We start from the raw sequence: 27,442 nt of genomic DNA on the forward strand, positions 1-27,442 counted from the left end.
CTGCCTAGGAGAGAAGAGCCCGGTGGCTGCTCTCATCCCTGTGGCCTACTCACCTTTTCCCTGTGAAATGGGGAACTTCAGCAGGTACAACAAGGGAGCAGGGCAGGAGAGGAGGGAGAGAACCCACCCCAGCCCTCAGGGACTGGGTCTCACACATGGCAGTGAGGACCCCTGGCCCAAAGCAGGCGAGGGGAGGGGAAGTCGAGCACCACCCTTATGAAAGTGCAAAAGCCTTCACCAGGCACCCTGGCTCTCCCGAGGCTGGGCCGGGCAGAGAGGGGAGAGAGCTTCCCCAAGGAGAATGCTGGAGAGAAACAGGATCATCCCAGCACCTCGAAAAGCTGGCAGCCTGCCTGTAAAGCTGATAGGGAGCCCACATGGTTTGGAAAGCCAGCAGCTGTGCTGTGGAACAGAAAGCGAATCCTGGAGCCTCTTGCTGTGCTCAGATGCCCAGCCTTGCTGAAAGGAAAGACCCGATCCTTTTCCCAAAACATCTGACGACAGTGGAGAACCGGCTCTGGAACTGCGACAGACTAGATTTATTCACTCCTGTGCTGGGAGAGACCCAAGACCACGCCCACGTTCCATGGCTGGGTAGGAGGGCTCACAGGGCTCAGCATACAGATACTCACTGCTATCATTCCTTACAGCCAAAGGATGCAAAGCAAAATTTGCAAAGGGAAAAGGCACACAGAGTCCAAGGGAAACCAGGCATAAGTTTCGAAGAGTCCTCTCCCAGCAGAGTCCCACCGGGCAGCCGAAATTCCCTTGCAACGAGCTGTCACAACACGTGTGAAATGGGACCAGCCCGGTAAGTTCATTAGAAGCTCCGTGCCAGGGTTTTATGGGGAACTAATCACATGGGCAACTCTCTGCCTAGCACATACCAACACTCCAGACTCCCAGAAGGAAGCAGATATTCGGTGTGCACGATGCCATTTGGACAGATTAGGCACAGGAAACTTCTCCTGTCAATGAGGGTTATGGGAAACCTTCCTATGTCCAAGGTCCAGATGCCAGCCAAGGGCCAAGCTTGTGAGCACACCTTTCACAGGCAGCAGTGAGGTCTGCCTGTCAGCTATCTTCTGGACAGCCCCCCACACTACTGTCCTGGTGCGAAAAGAGGCCAATTATTACTTAGCTCAGTCTCTAATGCTGTTTCACAACCTATCATTCACTTGAAAATGATGAGACAGGCAAAGAAGAAAATGTGATCCCAAATCAAGAAAAAAAAGTCAACAGAAACTGATGCACAGATAGCTCAGATACTTACATTTTTAGAAATAAATATTTAAATAATGATGACAAATGTGTTCAAGGCTCAAATGAAAAACATGTGTGACCAGTTGATAAATCTTAGCAGAGAGACAAAAACTGTAAGAACCAAATGAAAATGCTAGAAATTAAAAAAAGAAAAACAGAAATGAATAATTAGTTTGAGTATCTAGCAGATTTGATGTATCGGGAAAAGGATAAGTAATCTTGAAAAAAGATCAGTAGAGATCATATACACTGAGGGGTACCTGGGTGGCTCAATCGGTTAAGTATCCAACTCTTGATTTCGTCTCATGGTCATGAGATCAAGCCCCCAAACAGGCTCCATGCTAGGCATGGAGCCTGCTTAACATTCTATCTCGAAGGAGGAGGAGGAGGAGGAGGAGGAGGAGGAGGAGGAGGAGGAGGAGACAACTGAAAGAAATCATATAAACTGAAACACAAAAAGAAGATTTAAAGAGAGAGAGAGAGAGAGATCATTTGAATGCTGTGACATATCTAACAGGTTAATATATGATGTGTTATCATCCTGGAGGAGGGAAAACAAATAGAGAGGAAGTAATAATAAAGAGATAATGGCTGAGAAGAGAATGGTCTGAAACTGATGAACCATATCGATCCACAAGATCCAAACCTCAACAAACCCAAGCAAAGTAAACACTAGGAAGCCATACCTAAACTTACTGATGTTAATATGATGAAAACCAAAGGAAGAGAGGAAAGTCTTAAAACCAGAGAAAAAAGGGCCCATTAAATATGGGGAGAAATGCTAAGGATTAGAAATAGCGAAGGACAAAACATAACAGAACAACTCTTTAGAGTGATGTCCCCCTACAAATCTACAGTCATCAAAATATTCTTCAAAAATGAACACGAAGATTTTCTAAACAGACAAAAGCTGAGATAATTTAACTCCAGCAAAAAAAGCATATAACAAACGCTAGAAGTTCTCCAAACTAAAGGAAAGTTTATCAGATGGAAGTCTAGGCCTGCAAGAAAATATATAAAAAAAATAAAGAATACCAGGGGCGCCTGAGTGGCTCAGTTGGTTGAGCGTCTGACTTCAGCTCAGGTCATGATCTCACGGCTCATGAGTTCGAGCCCTGCGTCAGGCTCGGTGCTGACAGCTCAGAACCTGGAGCCTGCTTCAAATTCTGTGTCTCCCTCTCTCTCTCTCCCCTTGCCTTCCCCTTCCTCAAAAATAAATAAAAACATTAAAAAATTTAAAAGAACACTAGAAAACTAAATATATAAGGAAATATAAGGCATTTTTAAAATTATATTTCCACATATATATTTTCAATATAACTGTATAAAGCAAAGAATGATAAAGCTGTATGGAATTTATAACAAGTAGGAGTAACATACATGACTACCAGAGCACAAAAGGTAGGAGGGAAATGATACGAATTACAGTGTTGCATGCTTCTTACACTGTTCATGAAATAGTGTATCTGGAGCTAGCTAGAATGTATTACAATATAGATGCATAATATGATGTGTTTAGCAACCGCTTAAAAGAAAATCAATTGTAGCTAAATACCAAGATGGCACTTTTCAAGTGAGATATGTCAAAACTTACATTAAATGTAAATGGACTAAGCACTCCAACGAAAGGGCAGGAATTGTCAGACTGGTCGTGTGTACACACACACACACACACACACACACACACACAGAGGCACAAACCAAGATCCAGCTAAACGCTATTTACAGGAATACACTTTAAATACGCAGATTCAGACAGGACGTTTGCTTCCGAGTTCAAAAGCCGGCGAGGTGGCTGGTGGATTATGGTCCATGGACCCCCTGCACCACAACCACATGAAAATGTACTGCATTCGAGGACGCCTGCTGGCCTCCAGGCTCAGTGAGACTATCTCCTGGGCTTGGGAAACCGTTATCTGGTGGGAAGGGTGGCCAGAGGCCAGAACTGGCCCATTAACAAAAGAGCAAGCCTGAGATCCTCCAGCAACACCCGTCCGCCTTGTGCTGGCCAGCACAGGGCTGATGGGCCAGGTCTGCCCCAAGCCATGAGGACACAGCCATTCTGGTCTCCTTCAAATCAACCCCTCCTTCTGAAGTAGCCTTTGAAATAATGACATCACTGTTCCCATTTTCCAAATAAGGAGGCAGCGGCCCTAGAAGGCAAGGGATCAAAATCCCGAGAGGCCATCTAGTTAGTAAGTAGCGGCCATCAAGATTTTAATCCTTCTCTGCCACTCCAAAGCCACAAATAACAACAATGGAAATAAAATAACATCGACATCTAAAGATACATACGAAGAAAACATAACACCTGGAAAATGTTTAGAATAAATGACTTGCAAGCATAAATTTCAGCTCACTAAAAGGAAAATAAACCAAGATCGGGCTGGGTTTTGTTGTTGTTGTTGTTGTTTGGCTTATAGTTTTTTTTTTAGAAACTGGGGTCATTTTTAAAGACAGGGAAGGGGAAAAGAACCAACGTTCTATCATCCACCAGGCACCACACCCACTACTCATAAAACAGTATTACTTTTAGCATCTCCAACACCAGGGAAAGATATTACTGTCAGCATCTTTAAGACAACAAATTATACAGAGAAGTTAAATTAAACAGACTGGAAGTGGCACAGCCAGGATTTGAACCTGAGTCTGTCTGGTTCTAAATCCTGGGTTTTTCTGCAATACCTCAGTGCTCTTGGAGATTTTCAAGGGCAAAACAGAATCTCAATGAACTACCAAAGAGCAATTTGTCACGGCCTTCCCAAGACAATGTGAGGGTGACGAGCAGGGTTACCATTCTGCTTTGACATTGGGTCGTTTCTAAAAGATCATTTTTATTTTTTATTTTTTTTATTTTTTTCAACATTTTTTATTTATTTTTGGGACAGAGAGAGACAGAGCATGAACGGGGGAGGGGCAGAGAGAGAGGGAGACACAGAATCGGAAACAGGCTCCAGGCTCCGAGCCATCAGCCCAGAGCCCGACGCGGGGCTCGAACTCACGGACCGCGAGATCGTGACCTGGCTGAAGTCGGACGCCTAACCGACTGCGCCACCCAGGCGCCCCAAGATCATTTTTATTTAAAGGTTTGCTTCTTACTTAAATTTACTGAACAGGCAAAACATTCAGTTCACCCAGTTCAAACAATACACACAGGGAAAAGTCCCACCTCGAGCCTTGGCCTCCCATCTACCCAGTCCCAGCCCTCCCTACCCAACCGCACAGTTTCTTTATTTTGTGCATAAGCTTTAAGAAGCTTTAAAGTTGGGGCGCCTGGGTGGCTCGGTCGGTTGAGTGTCCGACTTCGGCTCAGGTCACGATCTCACGGTCCGTGAGTTCGAGCCCCGCGTCGGGCTCTGAGCTGACAGCTCAGAGCCTGGAGCCTGTTTCCGATTCTGTGTCTCCCTCTCTCTCTGCCCCTCCCCTGTTCATGCTCTGTCTCTCTCTGTCTCAAAAATAAATAAACGTTAAAAAAATTTTTTTTTAAATAAAAAAAAAGAAGCTTTAAAGTAGACATAAATAAATACAAATACATCTTTGCCCTTTCTTACCTCAAAGGCAGCATTACTATGTCGTTCTAAAGCTTGCTTTTTCTACTTTGTTATATAATATCTTTCCAGGGAAGGAAGTCAAGGGTCTCCTTATACTGTTTTTGTAGCTGTGCAGCATTCTGTTGTTTGGATGTGCCCCTGTCTACTTAAGTCTTACTCTATCCACAAACATTTCACTTATCTTCAATGAATAATACCACATACTCATCATCTCGGGACGTCAGCAAGTGCATCGTAAGATCAGATCACTTCTTACAAGAGGCAAGCAACAGCGTATGCCACCTGCAGCTGGGACCCTTTACAGCCCCAATGGCAAGGCATGAGAAAGGCTATCTCCTCACGGCCTTACCAACACACTGTGCTATCAAACCTGGGAATGTATACTCATCTGATAAGCGAATCGATGGTATCTTAGTATGCTTTCACTTTATTATTATTTTTTTTTATTATCAGTGATGTTAGACACCTTATCACACACCCAAGAGCTATTTGACCTGTTCTCTTTACCTACTTTTCAACTGGGCTTCCTGGAGCAGTTTATTTTTAATATGAGACAATCATTGATACAAGTAAGACAAACATTATAAAGTCAATTATCATTAGAACTCCAGGTGCTCGGGGCACCTGGATGGCTCAGTCGGTTGGGCGTCCGACTTCAGCTCAGGTCATGATCTCACGGTCCGTGAGTTCGAGCCCCGCCTCGGGCTCCGTGCTGACAGCTCAGAGCCTGGAGCCTGCTTCAGAGTCTGTGTTTCCCTCTCTCTGTGTCCCTCCCCTGCTCGTTCTTTGTCACTCTCTGTCTCTCAAAAATAAATAAACATTAAAAAAAAAAAAAAATTAAAAAAAAAAAAAAAAGAACTCCAGGTGCTCAATCAATATTTTCCTTCTTGGGTTTGGAAAAATACTACCTTCAAGAACCATTCTATGGCTTTGATAGCTAACAAGTGCACTGAGAAAAATCAGGAATAATTTCCTAGAATGAATGGGTGAGTCAACTAGGATAGCAAACAAGCCAGGGAGGGAAGAGTGACCCCAAACCAGCTAAAATAGTGGATTTGTGGCACCATTTTTATACAGGGTTGTGATGCAAGCCCCAGCCTGCCTTTCCTCTGACACTCATCTAGCCATTTCCTTCCTCCTCCGTCTCCTGTCTCTCCTCTCTCTCTCTCTCTCTCTCTCTCTCTCTCTCCCTCCCTCCCTCCCTCCCTCCCTCATCAGCACCTCCACCCCAACCTCAACATCTCTCACAACAGGAAAGAAAATAGCACAACTCTGCTTTTTAGAATCAGTAATTACAATCCAATTTCAGAGGCTCCATGAATGCCAGCATGTAACTCTCAAGTGCAGCACATAATGATACATACAGGGCTAGCAAAAACAAGCATCCTCTTTAAATAAGTATCCTTTTAAACGAAAAGGTAAAACTTTATTTAAAAATAAAGTTATTCAACAGAATGAAGAGATGAGCTGCAGACTAAGAGAAAATATTTGCAAAGATGTATCTGATAAAGGACTGTTTTCCAAAGTACATAAACTCTTACAACTTGGCAATAAGAAAATGAACAACCCGACTAAAAATGAGCGAAAAGCCTGAACAGACCCATCACTAAAGCAGATAAACAGATGACGAGCAAGCACAGGGAAGATGCACCACTGTGTATGTCATCAGGGAAATACAAATTAAAGCAAGATTGAGGTGATACACCTCACAGCTGTCAGAGTGGCCCAAGTCCAGAACACTGACAACACCAAATGCTGGTAAAGATGTGGAGCAACAGGAAGTCTCACGCACTGTTAGAGGGGATGCAAAATGGTACAGTCACTTTGGAGGACAGTGTGGCCGTTTCTCGCAGAGCTAAACATACTCCTACCACACAATCCAGCAATCACAGCCCTTAGTATTTACCTAAAGGAGTTAGGAAATTATGTCTGCACACACTGTTTTATTCATAACTGCCAAAACTTAGAAGCAACCAAGATGTTCTTCAGTAGATGAGTGGGTAAATGAACAGTGGCCCGTCCAGATAATGGAATATTACTCAGCACTAAAAAGAACTCTCAAGTCATGAAAAGATATGGAGAAACCTTCAATGTATATTACTGAGTGAAAAAGCCAGTGTGAAAAGGCTACAGACTGTATGATTCCAACTCTAGGACATCCCGGAATAGGCAAAACTGCAGAGACAGTAAAAGCGTTAGTGGTTGCCAGGGCAGAAGGGAGAGGGAGGGATGAACGGGAAGAGCACAGAGGACTTTCAACGCAGAGAGATCACTCTGCATGAGAACCTTAATGGTGGATACGTGTCATGAGGCATCAGTCAAAACCCAAAGAGAACACCAACGCTGAGCCTTAATGCAGAGTATGGCCTTGGGTGAGCATGATGTATCACTATAGATTCATCCGTTGTGACAAGTGTACCAGTCTGGTGGGGATGTTGGAAATGGGGGAGGCTGTATGTGGGGAGCAGGGCCAGACGGTATTTGGGAACTCTCTGTACTTTCTTCTCAATGGTGCTGTGAATCTAACACTACTTTAAAAATACTTTAGGGGCACCTGGGTGGCTTGGTCGGTTAGGCGTCCGACTTTGGCTCGGGTCATGATCTCACGGTCCGTGAGTTCGAGCCCCGTGTTGGGCTCTGTGCTGACAGCTCAGAGCCTGGAGCCTGTTTCAAATTCTGTGTCTCCCTCTCTCTCTGTTCCTCCCCTGTTCATGCTCTGTCTCTCTCTGTCTCAAAAATAAATAAACGTCAAAAAAAAAATTTAAAAAAAAAAAACTTTATTAAGAAAGAAAGAAGACTGGTAAAATCCAACTGAGGCCTGCAGTTTATAGTAGGATACCAAAGTCCATTTCCCAGTTTTGACAGCAGTCTATGGTTAAAGAAGACGTTATCATCGAGGGAAGAGGCGGGGATAGGTACCTGGGAAATCCGCCAGACTTTATGGGAGTCTAAAGTTATTTTAGGAGCGCCTGGGTGGCTCAGTCAGTTGAGCATCCGATTCTTGATTTCGGCTCAGGTCACGATCCCGGGGTCGTGGGATCAAGCCCTGCGTCAGGCTCACCACTGAGTGTGGAGCCTACTTGAGATATTCTCTCTCTCTCTCTCTCTCTGTCTCCCTCCCTGTCTCTCTCTGTCTCTCTCCCCCTCTGCCCCTCTCCCCTACTCTCTCTCTAAAATAAAATTAAAAGTAAATAAATAAATAAATTTTAAAATAAAACTTTTTAAATGAAATAAAGTCACTTTTTATCACGTGTAAGGAGATCACCACTGGGTCACCTAGCCCCATCATTGAGAACATTTCTCTCAACAGAGTTGTGGGTTCACGCAGCCCAACGCAGAGAGAGAAAACTGAACGAGGGGAGTCCAGCCCGTGATCGCATCGCCTTACTGGGCAGCATGCTGGCTTATTTATTTGCAAGGAAGCAAAGAGTTGAGCAGCTAGAGGGAGGGAACGAGCCCATTTTGTTTGGAGGCCCCTGGCTCCGTGGCAGCCCCACCCCAGTGCAGGCATCTTCCTGGGCAAGTGCTTAGGATTGATAGTGTCGGTTCCACCCCCGGGAATGCATTTTAATTACAGCTGCCAAGAAGCACATGTAACACCCTGGCTGCCTATGAATTCTCAGTGGTTTGATGGGCTTCGTGCCATGTTTCACAGTCCTTTCGATATCACGATGACTGGAAATGCTTTCGGCATGAAGACGTCCATCGTGGAGTTACTTTTAACGGCAAAAACTGGAAACAACCGAACTGTCCAGTTACAAGGGGAATGGGTAATTAAACTGTGACACTCATCCTTAAGCAGCCATTAAAAGTAGTTTTACAGTAAGTATATTTTCACAAAATGGGAAAATGCCTATGAAGTGATAATTTAAAAAAGGCAATATTTATAATGTCCTAATCAGGCAGGCTCTCCAGCCCTGCCTTCAACTGGGAGGCTATTCTAACTCAAACGCAAAGTATTCTTAGCAAACCATCTGGCCACTCATTTAAGCTGCATTCTCTAATAGAGCTTTATCGGCGGCAAAGCTGATGTTTTAATCTCCACCCAAAAATGCTCGTTTACAGTAAGACCTCAATTACGTCTAAAAAAATTAATATATCCAGAAATTCTACAAAGAAAGGGAACGAAAAGCGCTTTTCAAATCTTATTTAGTGAACACATATTATTCTTAAAATAAATAAATAACAACATGCAATTTTAAAAGGCAATACAAGAGTTTGCCCTTATTACAGTGTTTCCTGACACAAATTATATATTGCAAATTATACATCTAGATCTAGAAAACCAAATTGGTTTCCTTTTGAAAGTCAACTGCAATAGATTAGTAGTGTCTGCACAAAGGCTTTGAGGCCCCATCGAGGACTGATAAAACAGAGGGGCCTGATTTCTTAGTAATGTTTGCCACTGGTAGGCAGAGGGAGTATGCGACCACACATACTGTGTATTTTTGGATTTTGATAGAAATCTGCCAGGGAGCAGATGCGAAAGGAAGAAAACAGAGCAGGGCGGGATACAGCAGGGGGAATAATGCCTCCGCAAAGATGTCCAAGTCCTGATGTCTGGAAGCTTGCATGACAAAGAGAAGTTAAGACCACAGGTAGGGCTGAGGCTGTTAATCATCTGACCTTAAAGTACGGACCTTCTCCTGGGCCATCCACGTGGGCCCACAGGTGAAAGGTCCTCACAGGTGAAAGGCGGAAGGGAGGCAGAAGAGAGTCAGAGCAGAGGTGGGATGCTGTGTTGCTGGCTTTCAAGATGGAGGGCTGAGGCCAGGAGCCAAGGAGTGCAGGTGGCCTCCAGAAGCCAGGAAAGGCACGGGGATGGATTTTCTCCAAGAGCCTCCTGAAAGAACGCGGCCCTGCTGTCACCTGGCCGTTCGGTGAGACCCGTGCTGGAATTCGGAACTGCACGATAATGCCCGGTGGTGTTCGGCTGCCAAGTTGGAGGTGTTGGTTAGAGCAGTGACAGAAAACTATGATAGCGACCAAAGGGAAGGGTGATAACCTGTCAGCGTGAATAAGGGTGGTTGGCAGGAACCAGCTTCGTTTTGCTTTGTCAGTCCCAGTCTCGTGAGAAACACCAGAGAACCCAGCCTGGAGGAGGAGAGAGGCCAAGGTCTGAGTGGTTCTCGCTCCAGCGGGGGCAGGGCACCTGAAGCCCCAGGAAGCCCGTAGGAACCAGAGTTGACCCCAAGGCCAGCTTGGCCCCGTGACTCCCGAGGTCCCAGCAGCGCATGGTAGCCGTGTGACAGCCGGAAACAGTTGAGAACTACATAGGAAGGGACACCTGAGCTCAAACGATCCTCAAGTCCACTTCCTCTGCACACAAGCCGAAGATGCTACAAATCCGAGAAAGAAAGCAGTGAGGATTCCGGGGCAGAGAGACCGTCCAGCTGCACCTGCTTGGTGAAGGAAAAGGTTCTGCACTGAGAACCAAGGAACAAATGAAGAATCTGGTTCCAATCCTGGGAGAGTGAGGACGGTAAAGAACCTTGCCTGGTCCAACTTTCTTGTCTACAGAGCGAGGGCCACCCCAGCGATCTGTTCCCAGCACCCAAACTGCGTGATCTACAACAGCCCAGGGTCCCCCAGAGAAACACACCTGCGGCTGTGAAACCTGAGATAACACTCTTCACTTTAATCCTGTTCAAAATCTGCAGGACGCTCATGAACCTCCTGCCACCCCCACAAGTTGACGTGCCAGTCCTGCCTGCGAAACACAGGTCCACTGAGGCCACAGTAGAGTAGCTAGGCAGGCAACAGGTGCGGCGCCCTCACGGTTTCCTGTGTGCCCCCCCCCCCACAAAGAGAATTACTGAGAAGACACGATGGGAGAACCCCACGCCTTGGACTCGGAGGCCAAGTGCAAGTTCTGGCTCCTTCACTTCCTGGATGTTTAATGCACAAAAGCCCGTAACCCCTCTGAGCCACTGGGTTTCTTAACTAAATGAGGCAAGATCCTGAGAACTCCTCTCTCGCAGGGCTGTTCTGAGCATCAGAAGAGTCTGCCAGTGAAAGGGAGGGGGAGGGGGCGGGTCCTCGTCCCCTCAGAGCCATCACGACACAGAGCCATCACGACACCCCTCTGGGTGGGGTTCTATCAAACAGGGATGATAGTGTCCTCTGTCGGGGAGGTGCGAGCTGATGCAGAGCGTAGGCATACAGTAGAGGCTCAGTAAACGCAGCCTGCCGGTGTGGCGGCCCGCAGCCCCTCCCATGTGCTACGTTCTCCGGGTTTCGGGGTGCACGGTCTCCACAAACATTTCAGGGCGCCCTGTTTTCCATCGCCATGCATACATGTGGGAGCGGCAGCGGTTTTCAGGTTGAGTTGCCAGTGCTGAGCAGAAGTCTCTATGGGACAAGTTCACTGGACCGCGGTTCTTGTGGCCGTAACTGCGGTACGAGCGGCGGCCAGGTGGAAATCAGCGGGTACGTTAAAGACAGATCAGCTACAGCTATGAAACGAGCACGAGCGCCATGAGCTCCAGAGCCACGGCGACCCTCCGGGCACCACACGGACACCAAGTCTAGCTCTCCGGGGGGGCATCGTCACACCTGCTGTGCCGGGGACACACCGGAGGCCAGCCAGGACCTGAAGCAGCCCTCCTTACAGCTCACATCCTCTCCTCTAAAGCGCTGTGGGTCTCCACAGTGAGAGCAGGCCTCTTCCCCGGCCTTTGCAGCGTCACACGCAGTCCCTCCCTGGACCTGGTCTCCAAGGGGCAGAGAAATGCCACACTTCTGGAAGGGGGGGGGCACACCACGACGGGAGTTCTGCCCCAGGCTCCACGTGTACGAGCTACGGGGGCCCGGGAGCGAGGGGAGCCCCCCAAAGAGTGACTTCTCCACTCTGCCGCGCGACGTACTCGCAGCGTGAGCACGGGCCTCACGTGCCGAGTCCTCTCACCTTGAAGGAGGCGTGCTGTTCCATGTGCCGCAGCAGCTGGGGCTTCTGGGCTGCCGTGTAGTCACACACCGTGCACTTGAACTGCTTCCCTGGAAACAAGGGAGGACAAGGTGAGCGAGTGCGTCAAGGGCCACGCACGGAACCAGGTGCGCGAAGATGCCCCTTGCCGTGTGGGTAGTCCAGAACCTCCGGGGGGGACAGGCCACGTGCACAGACACAAGGCAGCACAGCACACTCTGTCCACACAAGTGGCAACACAAAGGGGCTGGCCGTGGAGGGAGAAAAACAGCCGGCCGTGCCTGGGAGTGGGGTGGGGTGGGGGAGGGGACCCCATGAGCAACGACATGTGAGCAGGCTCCTAAAGGGAGGGTAAGGTGTCTAAGGTGTGTCCGGCCGACTAGAGAAAAGAGGTGCACACGGCAAGCACAGAGGTGGGGACCCTGGGTGCCCGGGACACCGGAATAGCTGGGTCTTCCTTCCAGGACCTAAAGCGCAAGGTCTACGGTGGGGCAAGCACTGGCCCCGGAGAGGCTGTGGGGCCGGAGCACCGAGGGCCTGTGGCACGTGACCGAGAGTGTCCCACCGTCCCCAAGAGCCAGGAGAAGGCAGAGCCCCTGAGCAAGGCGGCAAGACGTGTGTCTGGAACCCCTACCTTGGTGGGGACATGAAAGGCAGGTCTGGGGGATGCTAGAAAGAAACTGCACAGAAGCAGAAAACACTGCTCTTTGGGCGATATGCAGGCATTCGTTACTGGGATGAACCAGCCCACAATTTATTTGTGAAGACAAATGAATGGATATACGGGCACACTACCTTTTTTTACCCCTGGTTAGCAGAAGTAAAACCAGTGGCACAGACGCACGACCCAATATAAACCTGACCTACTTCTGGTAGCGGTCAGTTGCTCACCCAGCGGTTTCTAAGGGCACGAGCCCATCGGGGAGCCAGGAGCACAGCCACGGCACGTGGCAGCACAGAGCCACTGGCCCCTCCCAGGGGCCCGGCACTTCTCTCCTTCTCAGAGCCGGGTGAGGGTTCCCTCCCTCTGCAGCCTGCAGCCTCCCGTCCGATGCTCTCTCAAACCAAGTGAAAATGCCTCACGGCACCAGTCACCGGAAAGCCGTTCTCACCAAGGAAAACCCGTGATGCCCAGCCAGTGGCGGGTCTCAGTCCATCAGACTGGACTCTGCGGCACGTGCCTCTGCTAACAGGCCAGCATCCTCGGTGTCGGCGAGGCATTCTCTCCCAACCACGCCTTTTACACACCCGCATTCCACAACAACGCTCTGGCCCACGCTAGCTCCACTCTTCTCCTGCTACAAGCGTCCCTGCGTATAACCTTCCCCTGTTGACTTCTGCAAACCTTTAATGCCAGAATCTGTACCTTCCACTCTGACTCTTCTTCATTCTTCTGCGTCTTCGACCCTTCCCCGATCTTGAGACCTGAGTATCCAACTATCTGCTGGACTACTGCTTAGCTGACCCAAAGGTGCTAAATTGGATGTATTCTCTTCCCCATCAACTGGGTCCTATCTCCAGCCCCCGTAGTTCCTCGCTGTCACCCCACCCCCCACACCGATCACTAAGTCAGAGACCTGATAGCCTTCCACAACATCTCCGTGACCCCAGCTGCGCTCACCTCAGTTTTTCAGCCCTGATCTCACCTCCTAAATAATCCTATTTCTCTGTTGCGATACCTCCACACTGGTGGAGGCCCTCCTCATTTCTTCCCTGAACAAGAGAAAAGCCTCTAACCCGGTGTCCTTGCCTTCAGGCAACTCTCCCATCCATCTGTCATCCACCCATCCAGCTATCCATCAATTAACCGCTTGTCCCCCCCACCTACCCAGCATTCCTCCTCCTCCCTCCGTCTGTCATCCATCCAGATGATCTCGCACATAAGCTCTCCCACAGCCCTTCCTGCATACCCACCAATGACTCCAACAGGCAGAACGAATTTGAAGTTTCAGACCGCGGCCCAGAAGACCCCACAGAACAGAACTAACTTCCCGGACCTGACCCTTCTCTCTGACTTCCACCCTGCATGTTAGGAAGTCTTTCTGTTCTGGCAATGTTCTGCCGAGCCTTTGCTAACGATTTCCGTGCCTGGGGTGCACTGCCTCTCGGCATCTGGCCATTCTCCACTGTAACTCACAACTCAAGTTGAACAACATCTCTGGCAACGGGGCTAGGAGTGAGCTCCCCGCCTCCTTCTCCCACACACCCTCTCCACATCCACATGCTCCTGTCCGTGCCCGACTCTGAGCATCGCCACTGCCTGGCCACAAGCCTGGGGCTGCCTTGGCTGCCCCCAGGGACCGTGTCTTCTCCATCCCGGCACCCCCAGGGCCTGAGTGCACGGCACACAGCAAACATATTCTGTGCGTTTTACTGAACTGAACTGGACAAGGAACAAAAAGGAAATTTTGTGTATCTTACGTGAGCAACACGGCAGAAACAGCAAAAGGAAACAATACTATAAACAGGTGAACATAATTACAACCTCATTCCAGGAGAACGCACCTCAAATTCTAGATTCCGCTAATGTTGCAAGTCCTCAGTGTGGGGAAAACCTTTCCACATGACAGGCAGACAAGTCATAATCAGAGACCAATGGCTACTTGTTCTTAAATGTAGCATCATCTTTTTTCAAACACAGAGACGCCCATTTCTACACACCTTGGGTAGAACCTCAGCCACACATACTTCCACGCAGACTCGTGAACTCACATAAATGCATCATTATTGTGCTCAGGCAGCCTGAGCAAAATGGTGCCGGGTTCCCCACTGCCACAGAAGCGGGAGGAAAGATGATACAGCCATTCTCCAAAGTGATAAATATTTTCACTCATTACCAATACACTTGGCTCCAAGAGTAAAAGATTAAGTGCTAAAAAGATGCTCTGCAATGAATAAATGGAATAATCACCTCACTTGGGATCAAGAGTCAGCCTTTTATGGATATACTCCCAGAGAGTATGGATATACTCTCTGCGAGAGACAAGGAAGAAGGTGGCTCCTCAAGCCAGCCCTACAGAAGTCTCGGAGTCTGGGAAGCAGTTACGACGAGTGTTTCAGCAGTCCCTCACACCCCGATCCACAGGCCTGGGAGAGCACTTGACATAATCTTTTGCTGCCTAATTAAAATAATGCAGTGTAGATCCATGACTAATCATAAAAGAGCAATGCTTTGAGACTATCTTGTTTTCGGTCAAGATACTCCTGAGAGCTGCAGGGAGAGTCGGCCGGAAGACGTAGTATTTACCCGAGGCCAGAGTGACCTTGAAGGGCCGGCGGTGAGATGGCTGTATCGGGCTCATACCACAGCCCAGGAAAAGAAAAGACTGATGACACAGAAAGAAAGAGGTTGCTTGCGTAAGACGTTAATCCGTTCTTCCCACGAGTACTGGCAAGCTCTACCCACTGGGCTACTGTCCATCAGCAGCTGTGCTGGGACTTGATGTCTGTGATCTCAGCCGGGCACCCCAAAACCTGGGGAGGCAGGCAGTGCTAACCTCTCTCCGGGACGAAGAACTAGGATCGAGAATCTGAGCAACTTGCCGGGTTGTCAGACCTATCCCCGGATTGTCCCAGAGAACGCCGGTGAGGCCAAAGTGATAGGACCAGAGTCGCTCTGGAACGGCCGTCCCGAGCGGCCGAGGTGGGGCAGGGCCTTGCTGCCGGCCGCCTGCGTGGACCCTCAGACTCATCTCTTCGGGGCGGCTTTTCAGGCGTTTGCCACCCAACGCCCGAGTCCATCCTCGGAGCAGACAGGAGTCATCTCCCAGCCCGGATTTGGATCCCAAGGACCCCATTTAGAGCCACATAACAATCCTTCAGCTAATGCGGGCAGGACACAGATTCCCCAAAAGGAACAGAATTTGTAACAGCAACGGACATGTCTGCACCATAAAGGCCATGGCACAGGATGGTGGCCCGTTAGAAAGGGGTGCCCAAGAAGAGTCAGTGGAAGGGAAGAACATTCTTTCTGGCTCTGCCCAGCTCGCCCTGTGTGACCCTGGGCTCTTTCTTCTCTGCCACTTAGTGGCTTCATTAGAAGCATGGGGAGGTATGGGGCGCCTGGGTGGCGCAGTCGGTTAAGCGTCTGACTTCAGCCAGGTCACGATCTCGCGGTCCGTGAGTTCGAGCCCCGCATCGGGCTCTGGGCTGATGGCTCAGAGCCTGGAGCCTGTTTCCGATTCTGTGTCTCCCTCTCTCTCTGCCCCTCCCCCGTTCATGCTCTGTCTCTCTCTGTCCCAAAAATAAATAAACAACGTTGAAAAAAAAAATTTTTTAAAAAAAAAAGAAGCATGGGGAGGTAACCCCTGCCCGCTCCGAGGATGGACTCAGGCACTGGGCTGCTATTTTCACATCTCGATTGTGCTACGCCATATCTTGTTTATTCACGTAGCTTCATGACAGTGGAACCTTTCAGCTTTTGTCCGTTGTTCTTGTATCATCCACTGCTGCATCCCAGTGGCTCATCGAACCTTCTCTGGCTGCTCTGGCTGGTCTGCTGGCCCCCTCGCCGGTTGTGGGTACTTTGAGGACAGGGACGGTGTGGCAGTGAGCACATCCTGGCTGTAGGGCCAGCAGCGAGTTACAACAAAGCCCCAACAGGGTGTCAGCTCAGCCATACTCCGTCTCTCCCCAGAACAGACACCACGAAATGGAATGGAATGGAATGAAAACAGGCTTCTGTGAGGAAGTGACAACCAAGCTAAGCCAGGAAGATGAGGCGGACCAAACCACATGAGGAGGAGGTGAAGTCAGCTCTGGGAAGAAGTCACCAAACACACAGAGACCTCAGTCTCTACAAGATCTCTTGGTACCATTATAACAAAGGCCCCTTTTCTGCTTCAGTGACCTCAAGTGCAACCAGTAGTCCCAACAAATGTGGCTGTCGAATGAAATCAGTGAATGCAGGAATCTAAAGCGCCAAGACTCCAGGAAGCAAACAGATGAAAACAGGACATGAACAAACAATTCATCAAGAGAGGATTACTTCATTTCAGTTATCAAAAGAAGGCCCACTGATATCAAACACCTACATCTAGCACCACGAACCAGCCAACATTCTAAACGCTTCCTGCAGATCAACTGAGTCCGTCCATTTAATCCTCCAATTTACCTGTTCAATTCTGGGTTACCAAATAATTGGAAATTACAGTAACATGGTGAGATCTGACACACATTAATCCAAGAAACGGACGATTTCCAGCAACATGGGGAACTAGCCTGAGAGGGCTGAGCCAGAACACTGCCTTATTTCTGGTACAATGCTTTGAAAGCATTAAGTGGGCAGCGTGATGCACCGTTAAAACACCCGAGACACAACAGCCATCCCGTTCCCAGAAATGAGTCTTAGGGAATTAGGTCAAAAGAAGGAAAAGTTCACATGCGAGAAAGGGTTTCTTGCCACCTAAGTTCTAGTGGGGAGAAAACGGAAAATGCTGCCCTGTCCAAAAACAAGGGACTGGTTACGCCGCTCACAGATCACCCACCACCTTCCTGGGACATTACACACCCCCTCACTGTGCCATTCGTAGAGTGGCACTGCAGCCACAAACAATAATTACAATTATTAATTTTAAAGCCATAAGAACAGTGTTTATACTGTACCAACTATGTTCCATAAGAATGAGAAATGATCGGAAAAGAATTTTTAAAAGAGTAATTTATTTATGAGGTGACTGAATTCTGAGCACACTTGCAGGAAAGGGCTAGATCTTTGGGGCTGTTGTTTTCATGTCTGCTGTACAACGGAAGAGCATTTCGGATAAATTAGCAGCCATCTCTGAAAGGCCATCAACTATGACACATGATTTTAGAAGACAGACCTTTCGACGTGGAACCTTTACGGCATCAGCGGTTCTGAACCTGAAGTTCTAGAGAGTTCGCTGTCTTTTAAAACATCACCCAGGCCCTGCTGGGCTGAAAAAGGCAGTGGCCTAATTTGGCCAATAATCCCAGGCCACTTCTTGTCTGCTGAGGCGGCATTTAACTTCTGTAAACACTCAAAAGTCATTCTGAGCCAAGTCCTGTCAACGAGGAGGGCACAAGAAAGCGGAGTCCTACCACCTTCTGGAGAAACACTCGGGAGGAGGGCTCGCCCGGCTTCCTGACAAGAACAAATACCACAGCGGAAAGGGGGAACCCGCAGGGGCAAAGTTACAGTCTACGGAATTTAGAATCTCAGCTACGCAGGAGTTCCTTCCTATTTGACCCAGAGGCCCAGATGTTAAAGGTCGAAATCCCAACAACCCAGATGAACCTCACAAATAATGTTGAAGGGAAGAAGCCAGACACGAAAGCGCACGTATTAAATGAACTAGTTCATACAAAGTTCAAGGACCGGCCAGATCCAGTACAGAGTTACAAGTGCGGCCGGTTGCTACCTTGAGGAGGAAGCAGGGGATGGCCGCGGGGGAGGGCAGAGGCCTTCCGAGGGACTGGCAACGTCCTGGGTCTTATCCTGGCATGTGGTCACTTGGCCGAGCTGCCTGCGATAGCCCAGTGCGCCGTACCTTTATGAAGCACGCACTTCTGTGCACGGGTATCATCGTACCTTAGTTTTAGAAAGTTAAGGGGGAAAAAAAAAAGCACCACAACAAGAACAAAATAGGGTACTTCCCCCAGGAGAGACTTGGGAACGGGCACCACCAGATGAGTTCAAGAAAGAGAGAAAAGATGTGTCGGGTGGTTCAAAGATGAAGTCTGAGGGCAGCAGGACCGTCTGTGGATGATGCTGGTGGCCGCTGCAGGGGGTAAGAAAAAAGACACCGTCAGCACGACTCACCCCTGTGACCTTCGGTTCGGCATCTCTGTGAGCGCCGGGCTGGCGGGAGGTTTCCTCTGCAGACCCCGCAGCTCGTTCTGGAAGCACGACGTTTTACCACCAGCTCCCATCTCCCTCAGAAGGTGCGATCTGGTACAACTCCCCTTCAAAGGTGGGAGCGTGGGGGTACAAACGTCACCTCCACTGCTTCTGTTCAGCCCTCTGGGTTTCTGTTAGGAGGAGTCTCCTAACACAAGCTCCTCAGCCAGCAATCCACGGCTGACTGGCTGACGGAACAAAGCTGACCTGGGGGGGCACTGGCTGGGCCTGGTGACAGGACGTTGACAGAACTCAAGTGCCACCGGACAGTAAAGGAAAGGACAGGGTCTGGGTTCCGGTGATCCTGGGAACTGCCCTTTACTCAGGCCTTACTCAGCGTGTCATGTCAGGACAGAGGGGACAGGATTTAGCGGTAGGGAGGGGGAAGGAAGGAACAGAAATCCGTTCTCGCCTTGCGTTAGACAAAGCGAGATCCCCCCGCCCCAAGGGATCTGGGAGTGCCCTCCGGCCGAAGTCCTTTCTGCCGTGGGGGAAAGATGAACGTACAAGACAGAGGGCAGGGCAGCCGGTGGAACGGCTGCCTGGCTGTGCACCCCGTGCTCAAGTAGGAGGCTCTCCCAAGTAGAGGGGAGCAGCAGTTACCCCGCACTTGCTGGCAGCTGGGGCGGGGGGGCTCACTCCAGGATGGATGTCGCCCCCGCCAGGTGACCAGCACCTAGAAAACACACTGGTGAGGGGGCGCCTGGGTGGCTCAGTCGGTGAAGCGTCCGACTTCAGCTCAGGTCACGATCTCGCGGTCCGTGAGTTCGAGCCCCGCGTCGGGCTCTGGGCTGACGGCTCGGAGCCTGGAGCCTGCTTTGGATTCTGTGTCTCCCTCTCTCTCTGCCCCTCCCCCATTCATGCTCTGTCTCTCTCTGTCTCAAAAATAAATAAACGTTAAAAAAAAAAAAAAAACACCGGTGAGGATATGGGGGAAAGGGCACGCTGGTATCCTCTTGGTGGGAATATAAATTGGTTCAACCACTATGGAAAACAACATGGAGGCTCCTCAAGAAATTAAAGATGGATCTACTAACCCATCTACAATCTACCAGCCAACGTACACACCCGGAAGAATGAGCAGGATTTCCAAGAGCTATCTGGGTCATCAGAGCATTATTCACAACAGTCAAGGCACAGACAGGCCAAATGCTATCAACCGGTGAGTGGATAATAAAGATGGGGTACACACGAACAACAGGATATTATTCAGCCTCGAGAAAGGAGAACGTCTTGCCACTTTCAACATGGACGGACCCTGAGGGCATTATGCTAAGTGAGCTAAGTCAGAGGGACAAAGGCAAGCACTGTCTGCACTTCTATGAGGAATCTAAAGCTGTCAAACTTGAAAGAAAGAAAAAAAACAGAGTAAAATGGTGGTTAGCAGGGGAAGAGGGGGATAGAGACTGATGTTGCTGAAGGGTTCAAACCTGCAGTGAGGATTACATAAGCCACGCGAGCTAATGCACAAGATGATGGATACAGAAACAATACTGTACTTAGGATGCAACGTGATAAACACTGCGACAATGGCAATACATCACAGCCATGTAGCAAACTCTCCGAACACCTTAATTTTACACAAGGTTGTGTGTTAAATACATCCAATAAAATAAGAATCCTAACAAAAAAACTATGTGATGTGATCGACATTAACTGAACTACTGCGGTAATCGTTTCACAATATACACAACACGCCAAATCCGTGTTGTACCCCTTAAACCGATACAGTGTTACATGTCAGTTACGTCTCAGTAAGACTGGAAAAATACGCTTAAAAAAAAAGAAAAGGAAAAGAATACAGGCACAGCACCTGTCAGCTTCCTTTGTCTCTTACTCCACCCTCATCTGTTTGACGGGCTTCCCTGAGGGTGGCTCCAGCTGCTTAGTTACTTTAAATAGAGCTCTATATAAAACCAGGGAGAGGTGGAGTGGTAGAAAAATCTAAACCATCGGGTGAAAATAAGACCATGCCCTCTGTCTCCTGGCATTTGGAGTCCATCGGCACACAAAGGAGACAAGTGATGGAAAATTCCTTCCGATTTAAGGCACTTTGCTTGAAATACCTGTTAAGTCACTGCTGCCTAATCAAATTTTATGTGGGCCCCTCAAACTTGAAGGGGCACTAAAATACTTAAATATGCACAAACCAGACTATTAGTAGTAATAATAGCTAGAGGCATGAAGGTGAAAACACCTGATTATGACTGTTTATCCAGTCTTACTGCGAAAGATGATGTTTTGCATAAGTAAATTTATCAGAACACTGACTTTACCTTTTTCAACACTGACACTCTTTAAATATTAACTATTGCACCGTGCCATCCTGATGAGAGAATATCTGAGAGAAGAGAAATGTGATCTTTCCTAAATGACAGAGATGGTGCGGATTAAGCATTACCAATAGCCATCCCTATGCTGTGTCCAGAGTTACTGAGAATATGAGGACACTGACCGCCAGGGGAACAGGTATATCCACCCAACATTTAGAATGAACTGACACACTTAATAGGAACCCAAGTAATCTTCCCATAGCCCACAGTGGGAGGTAATGCCCTCCCCCAAACATATCCGGGTCCCGATCCCCAGAGCCTATTACCTTCCATGGCAAAAGGGACTTTGCAGATGTGACCCAGTTAAGGATCTTGAGATCAATTACCCTGTACCATTCAGGTGGGCTCAGTGAAATCGCAAGGGTCCCTATGGCAGATAGGCAGGAGGGTCAGGGTCACAGAGGAGCTATGATCGTGGAAGCAGAGGGACAGACAGATTGGCAGGGCCCTGTTGCTGCCTTTGAACGTGAAGGCAGGGGCTCATGAGCCAAAGGATACCGACAGACTCTAGAAGCTGCAGAGTCTAAAGAAACAGATTCTCCCCTCCAGCCTCCAGAAAGAATGCAGCCCCTACTTGCTGACAATTTGATTTTAGATTTCTGAGCCCCACAACTGTCAGGTAATATATCTGTGTTGATTTAAGCCACTAAATTTGTGCTTGTTTGTCACTGTGGCCACAGGAAACTAACAGGGCTGTGAGGACCGGTTCACGGTCACACAGGCGGGAAGTCGTTCCAACCTGGGTCTGCCCTCCGGGGCCCACCATTGCACCCACTCTGCCTACTGCCTCTCCACACAGCCTGGCCCATGGGGGTGTGCTGCCCAATACAAGAAAAGCTCCCTGGAGCACCTGGGTGGCTCAATCGGTTGAGCATCTGACTTGTTTTCGGCTCAGGTCATGATCCCAGGGTCATGGGATTAAGCCCTGTGTTGGGCTCTATGCTGAGTATGGAACCTGCTTAAGATTCTCTCCCTCCCTCCCTCTCCCCCCGCCCCCGCCCCGCCACCTTCTGCCCCTTCCCCCGCTGTGTGTGCACAGACTCCCTCTCTCTAAAAGAAAAAAGAAAAAAATTTTTAAAAGGCAGCACAGCACACTCTGCAGCAGGTATTTCGCAGAGCACTGTCCCCACAGTCCCAGCATCGGCAGTAATCTAGGCAGTGGCAACTCAGAACAGAAACAGCTACCGCGACGAAAACACAGTTTAAAGAAGTCTCTGTACTTTTAAGACTGAACTTCGGGCAACTGCAGACTGAAGAGACTGATGGCTCTCTGTAATTAGCACATCAGTTCTGATACAAGGAGGAATGGATCAGTGTTAGACATGGAAAGAAACGGAGGGCGGCACAGAGCCAGAGAAAAGAGCAGGAACGGGCAGGGCGCCACAACTGGGTGGAGGTTCCAGATACTTTGCCAGGGCTTTGCAATTTGTGGCTTGAGAACCCTGTACCCTGGTGAGGTTTTAGGTAACCAAGCCTTATTCAACAGTTACATCTGTGTATTAGTCTAAGCTAACTATTCAGTGAGCTGTCTGGTGCATTTTATACTACGGGCTGTTACTCCTATGGTTTATAAAAAGCTGAGAGAAAGTGTTTCGGGTGCACCCAGCCAGGGTGCACATATAAAAAGGCACTGCAGTCGGTCCTCCCTCTATGGCCTGCCACCCAGACACAGGCCGGTAAAGGCCACAGAAACCCACCGAGCCCATGCCCACCCCTGGCCCTTAACCTTTAACTCCAGGGTGAGCTGGTGAAAGGGTAAGAGCAACGAGGATGCTGTGCAGGGACCAGTCGCACTGGAGCCTAGGACATGAACTTGGAGGGGTCAACCAGCCAGTTGCTCAGGTACCACTTTCCATTGGTTAACTTCCCGGTTCCAGAGTGTATGTTTTTAGAAGTAAAGAGACCCCGGAGAAGCGGGGCTACTTTATCCTACAATGATTCCGCCTTTAGAGGAAAGACGAGAAAAAGCAAGTCCACACTTACATCTCCCAGAGTATCTCCACGTGTAGTCATGGCATCTCTTATTATCAGCTGAAGGAGCGAGGGGAAAAATGCTACGTCCTCCACTCAGACCTAAGTTCCACACTCGACTCTCCACTTGTCTAATTACGACACATACAAGAGTGCTTGAAGCTCGGATAATTCCTCTTTGTAAGTTTTGCCAGAAAACTTCTTAACTCAAGTGCATGAGGGCAGGTCAGATGGGGCGGGGGAAGAGGGGGTGCCCGAAGGAATTAGCACGGAGCTTCAAAGAGCTTTTTATTTCATGATTAGAGGATTCCTGTTTGATTACCTAACAGTAAGGCGCTGCCCCATTTCACCTTCCCCATCTGCTAGGGGAGGCGGAATCCTGTTAAGAGCCTCTAGACCGCACATGTGTAGGCCGCCTTCAAAGTCAAAAGGGAGGAAATATGCTACGGCATGATTTTTGCATTAACTTCTTTCATACCGTTGGCCTACACGCAAAGGGCTTACTAAGGCCCTTCACAGATCAGTGTCCCTCTTTGTACATACTGACCGGCAAACCTTTCTAACTGAGACCTGCACCCACCCTGACCTACCCCTTCTGAGGCACAGTAATGAGCCCCTCTGGGAAACAAGAATGAATAAACAGGGACACATCACTTTAAAGAAGCCAATAAATGTGAAAAATTGGCCTTGCAAGCAGGTAACAGGAGAGGGTAACTACTCAATTCCTTTTCACTGAAAGATACCCAAAAAGATTCATTTAATGGTGAGTTCGTCTACCGTGCTTTAAAACATCCAATTCACAAGCATTTGATTTAATAGAAGTATCCAAGCAAGGACATGGGGGAAATAAGTGCTTCTGTATGCCAAGCACGGTATGCCAGGTACTTTACATTTTTTTCACTCATTCAACCAACAAACATTTATTGAGCACCTACTACACACACACACACACACACACACACACACACACACAAACACGCCAGGCACTGGTTTAGGTGCCAGGGCTACAAAACAAAGCAGATGTAGAAGGTCAAAACTCCTGGGGCACCTGGGTGGCTCAGTCGGTTAGGCGTCCGACATCGGCTCAGGTCATGATCTCACGGTTCACGGGTTCGAGCCCCGCATCGGGCTCTGTGCTGACAGCTCAGAGCCTGGAGCCTGCTTCAGATTCTGTGTCTCCCTCTCTCTCTGCCCCTCCCCCACTCACGCTCTGTCTCTCTCTCAAAAATAAATAAACATTAAAAAAAAAAAAAGAAAAGAAACACACAAGAAAGTACGAAGGAACTGGGAAGAGTTCAAGTGGCAGAGACAAACACATGTTCGTCACAGAAACGACACAGGACACCTGAGACAGAGAAGGCAAGAAGAGACACGTCAGGGCCAGGAGGGCTCTGAAGGATCTGGCGGGCTGCTGGGGTTTGACACACCCCCAGAAACTGGGAAGCCTTCCACATAAACGGTTGGAAGCACGGGGAGACCGGGAGACGCCCCAGGAACAAGTGCGGAAAACTGCGGATTGAGCACTGTGAGCTTCCAAGAGGGAGAAGTCAGCGCGAAGGTGGCCCCAGGAAAGGAGACTGAGAAGGAGCAGCGAGACAGCAGGTGAAGCCCAGGTAAGTGGGTACACCTTCTGTCATCTGATCCCCAAGGCCATCAGGCATGGGGGTATAATCATCCCCATTTTACTGCTGAGGCAACGGAGGCTCAGAGAAGTAATGTGACCCAGGCCATGCCAAGAGGCGGTGGGAGATAAGAGCGGCTCGGGCCTCCACAGCCCTGCCTACCCCTCATAGCTTCTCTGTGAGACAAGCTATTGAATCGTCACCGACACAACAGAGTAAAAACCAAGTCATTCCAGGCAGGTCTTAAACGTCTGTTTCCAAATAAAGAGCTGGGGCGCCAGGGTGGCTCAGTCGGTTAAGCGTCCCACTTCAGCTCAGGTCATGATCTCACGGGGTTCATGGGTTCGAGCCCTGTGTCGGGCTCTGTGCTGACAACTCAGAGCCTGGGGCCTGTTTCAGACTCTGCGTCTCCTCTCTCTCTGCCCCTCCCCTGCTCATTCTTTCTCTCTCTCTCTCTCTCAGATATAAATAAACATTAAAAATAAATAAATAAAGAGCTAATTCTAGGGTTACAGGCTGACAGCCTCATCAAAGCAGCCAAACCCCTGATCCCAGCACTTCTCCCTGAGGAATTCAAAGCACGTGTCATGTTGTCACATAGCTCCCAAGGGCATCCCTGGGGAGGGAGAGAGTGTCCTTCTTTGGTGGAGAGTAGGTTATTTTTCTTAATTTGACCAATCAGTTTCAAAGCTTATCCAAAAGGATAATAACTGAGAAAACCTAAGAGATGTCCAGAAAAAAAGAAAAAGGAATAACATATGTGTGCATACAATGACTTATAAAAATAGCACCTTATAAAACCATACTCTAGACACAGATTATCCAAACAGACAAAAATCTCAGAACATGCCCAACATCTTGAGAAATTCAAATTTCAAAACAAAATGAACAGATTTCTCTGTAAATATTTTAATTGATAACTGTTAAAAAAAAAAAAAAGATCCCTATCACACACCACACATCAAAATAAATTTCAAGAATATTACATTTAATAAACATCATAAACCCCCAAAATAAAACTTGAAGAAAATACAAAAGAATTTTCCCCTAATACGTGGAGGGTTTCTTTCAACACAGAGAAATCATGAAGAAAAAAAATAAAGGAAAAGACGGATAAATTTACATACGCAAGGTTATTTTACTTCTGTACATAAAAAACCGTGACAAACAAAATGTCAGTGCAAATGGTAAGCTGGAGGGAAATGTTTGCACCATTATGACAAACCACTGATATGCAAAGAGCTTTTAAAATTCATCAAGATGTGAGTGCCACGGAAAAAGTGGGTAGGAGACGGAACTAAACTTTTCTCAAAGCTTTTTTAAAATTGCAAAGAAAAAGAAGTGCCTATAGTTTGATCACAGGTACACAGCAGACTGTCCATGAAGCTGGGACATCTGGCCTGTGATCCAGCAATCCACACATCAAGCTGGCCTTCGAGACAACACGAGACTGGAAGCCCTCGGGAAGAAAAGACCAGCCCCGACTCAGACTGGGTGAAGCTACCCTGCCCCACGGAGTTCCAGATCTTCACCAGCCACCTGCCTCCGGACTCACAGAGCACAGAGGCAGAGAGGGACCCAGGAAGCGTGACGGTCTCATGTCCTTGTCCTGACGCACCAAACTCAGGCCCAGGTGGGGCAGACAGCTGGTGCGCTTCAGGAAGGCTGCCTTCCTGCTTTGAGCAGACACCTCCTTTGCCTATCCAAATTCCCTTTCCTGCTGAAGGGCTCGGGGAAGCAAGTGACGTGACACGTGTCACAAGCTGAGTGTGTCACTGCCATGCCCGCCCTGACACGCTGCCCACTCCAGCCGTCCCCTCCGCACCTGACGGTGCTCGGTCCACAGCCCCTGATCAGACACGTCCCACCTCCCCAAAGCCTTTCAGGCCAGAACCCAGACCTCAGAGCCCTGCATGAGGCCACAGTGTCCCTCCCTGGCCCCAAGAGTGCCCCCCCAGACCCTGACACCACAGCCCCGTGGACACCCCAGAACTCCCGGCACTGAGGACGGCCGCTCGTCATTAGTGACACTGTGTTATTAGGCATTTCGGTGAGTTGGGTGCTTCCATGTCAAAAAATAACAGAGGCACAGAACTCATGAATAATTACATGACTTAATGCTTTCATTACTCAGGATAAGACTGCTTTACTGTCACTGCATTTTTAATTATTTTGCTTATGGATTTTCTTATTTATAGCACACTGCTGAAGTCTGAATAGTTATGGCTCTGGCCTCCACTGAGCCTTGGGCAAGCCCTGGATCTTGAACTCTAACGAAGCCTCGCTGAGCATGCGGCCTCTCCACAATACCCCAAGCTCACCCAGATGCACACACACACCAGCATGGGTTCCCTGGAACATTCTACAATGAAGGTGTCACCTAATGGCTATATCGCTCCCGAAAAGTAACTGTTGAAATCACTCTGATTGTTACGGTGAACTCCAGTTTTTGTATATGATTGTGCTTCAATACCAATATACTTATAAATATGGTTTATAATCCTGTTGCATGGAATATTCACAACACCCTGCGACAACTGGGGTTTTTAAAGGAAAATAAATAAAGGTTAAAGGCCTTAGTGGTTTAGCTGCCTGGCTTCCTACAACGATTCTGCATGTCTTCCCTCTATCCCGCCCCTCTCGGGGAGACTCTCCTGGACACTGTGACCACTGCCCACCACATGTCCTGCCCACGGCGACTCACACCCTCCTCCCAGGGCTGCGAGCCGCCTTCCATCACCACATCCACCTTCAGCACAGCTGTGTGTGGTTCTCCCCCCACCCCCCCCCACCCCCGCTGGGCTATAAACTCCCCAGGGCCGGAGGCTGCTCCTTACTGACCCTACACCCCAGGCACAGCTGGACCAGAGGAAGAACTCGATCCATGGTTCTTAATGAAGGAATGAAAGTAGAAATCC

At 48.8% G+C, this 27,442-nt stretch overlaps 1 protein-coding gene and 1 long non-coding RNA gene across 8 annotated transcripts in view; one reads left to right on the forward strand and one right to left on the reverse strand.

Moving 5' to 3' along the window:
* On the forward strand, window positions 1–27,091 carry LOC131494682 (uncharacterized). Its single transcript, XR_009253549.1, has 3 exons — window positions 1–84; window positions 651–811; window positions 26,723–27,091. It is a non-coding gene; the product is annotated as an uncharacterized LOC131494682 (long non-coding RNA).
* ZFAT (zinc finger and AT-hook domain containing) overlaps window positions 1–27,442 on the reverse strand; it is a 287,200-nt gene that overhangs the window by 61,623 nt on the left and 198,135 nt on the right. For 6 of the 7 annotated variants that reach the window (XR_009253547.1, XM_058699156.1, XM_058699154.1 and 3 more), the window contains one exon: window positions 11,722–11,810. Coding sequence is in view for 6 of the 7 variants with exons in the window: in XM_058699156.1 (XP_058555139.1) it covers window positions 11,722–11,810 (89 nt within the window). In the remaining variant the exon portion in view is untranslated. Of the gene's footprint in view, window positions 1–10,903; window positions 11,166–11,721; window positions 11,811–27,442 lie in introns of those variants that run through there. The other variant, XM_058699160.1, reaches the window with a different exon arrangement.

This window comes from Neofelis nebulosa, chromosome 14 (genome assembly GCF_028018385.1).
Source record: "Neofelis nebulosa isolate mNeoNeb1 chromosome 14, mNeoNeb1.pri, whole genome shotgun sequence".
Classification (NCBI taxonomy): Eukaryota; Metazoa; Chordata; class Mammalia; order Carnivora; family Felidae; genus Neofelis; species Neofelis nebulosa.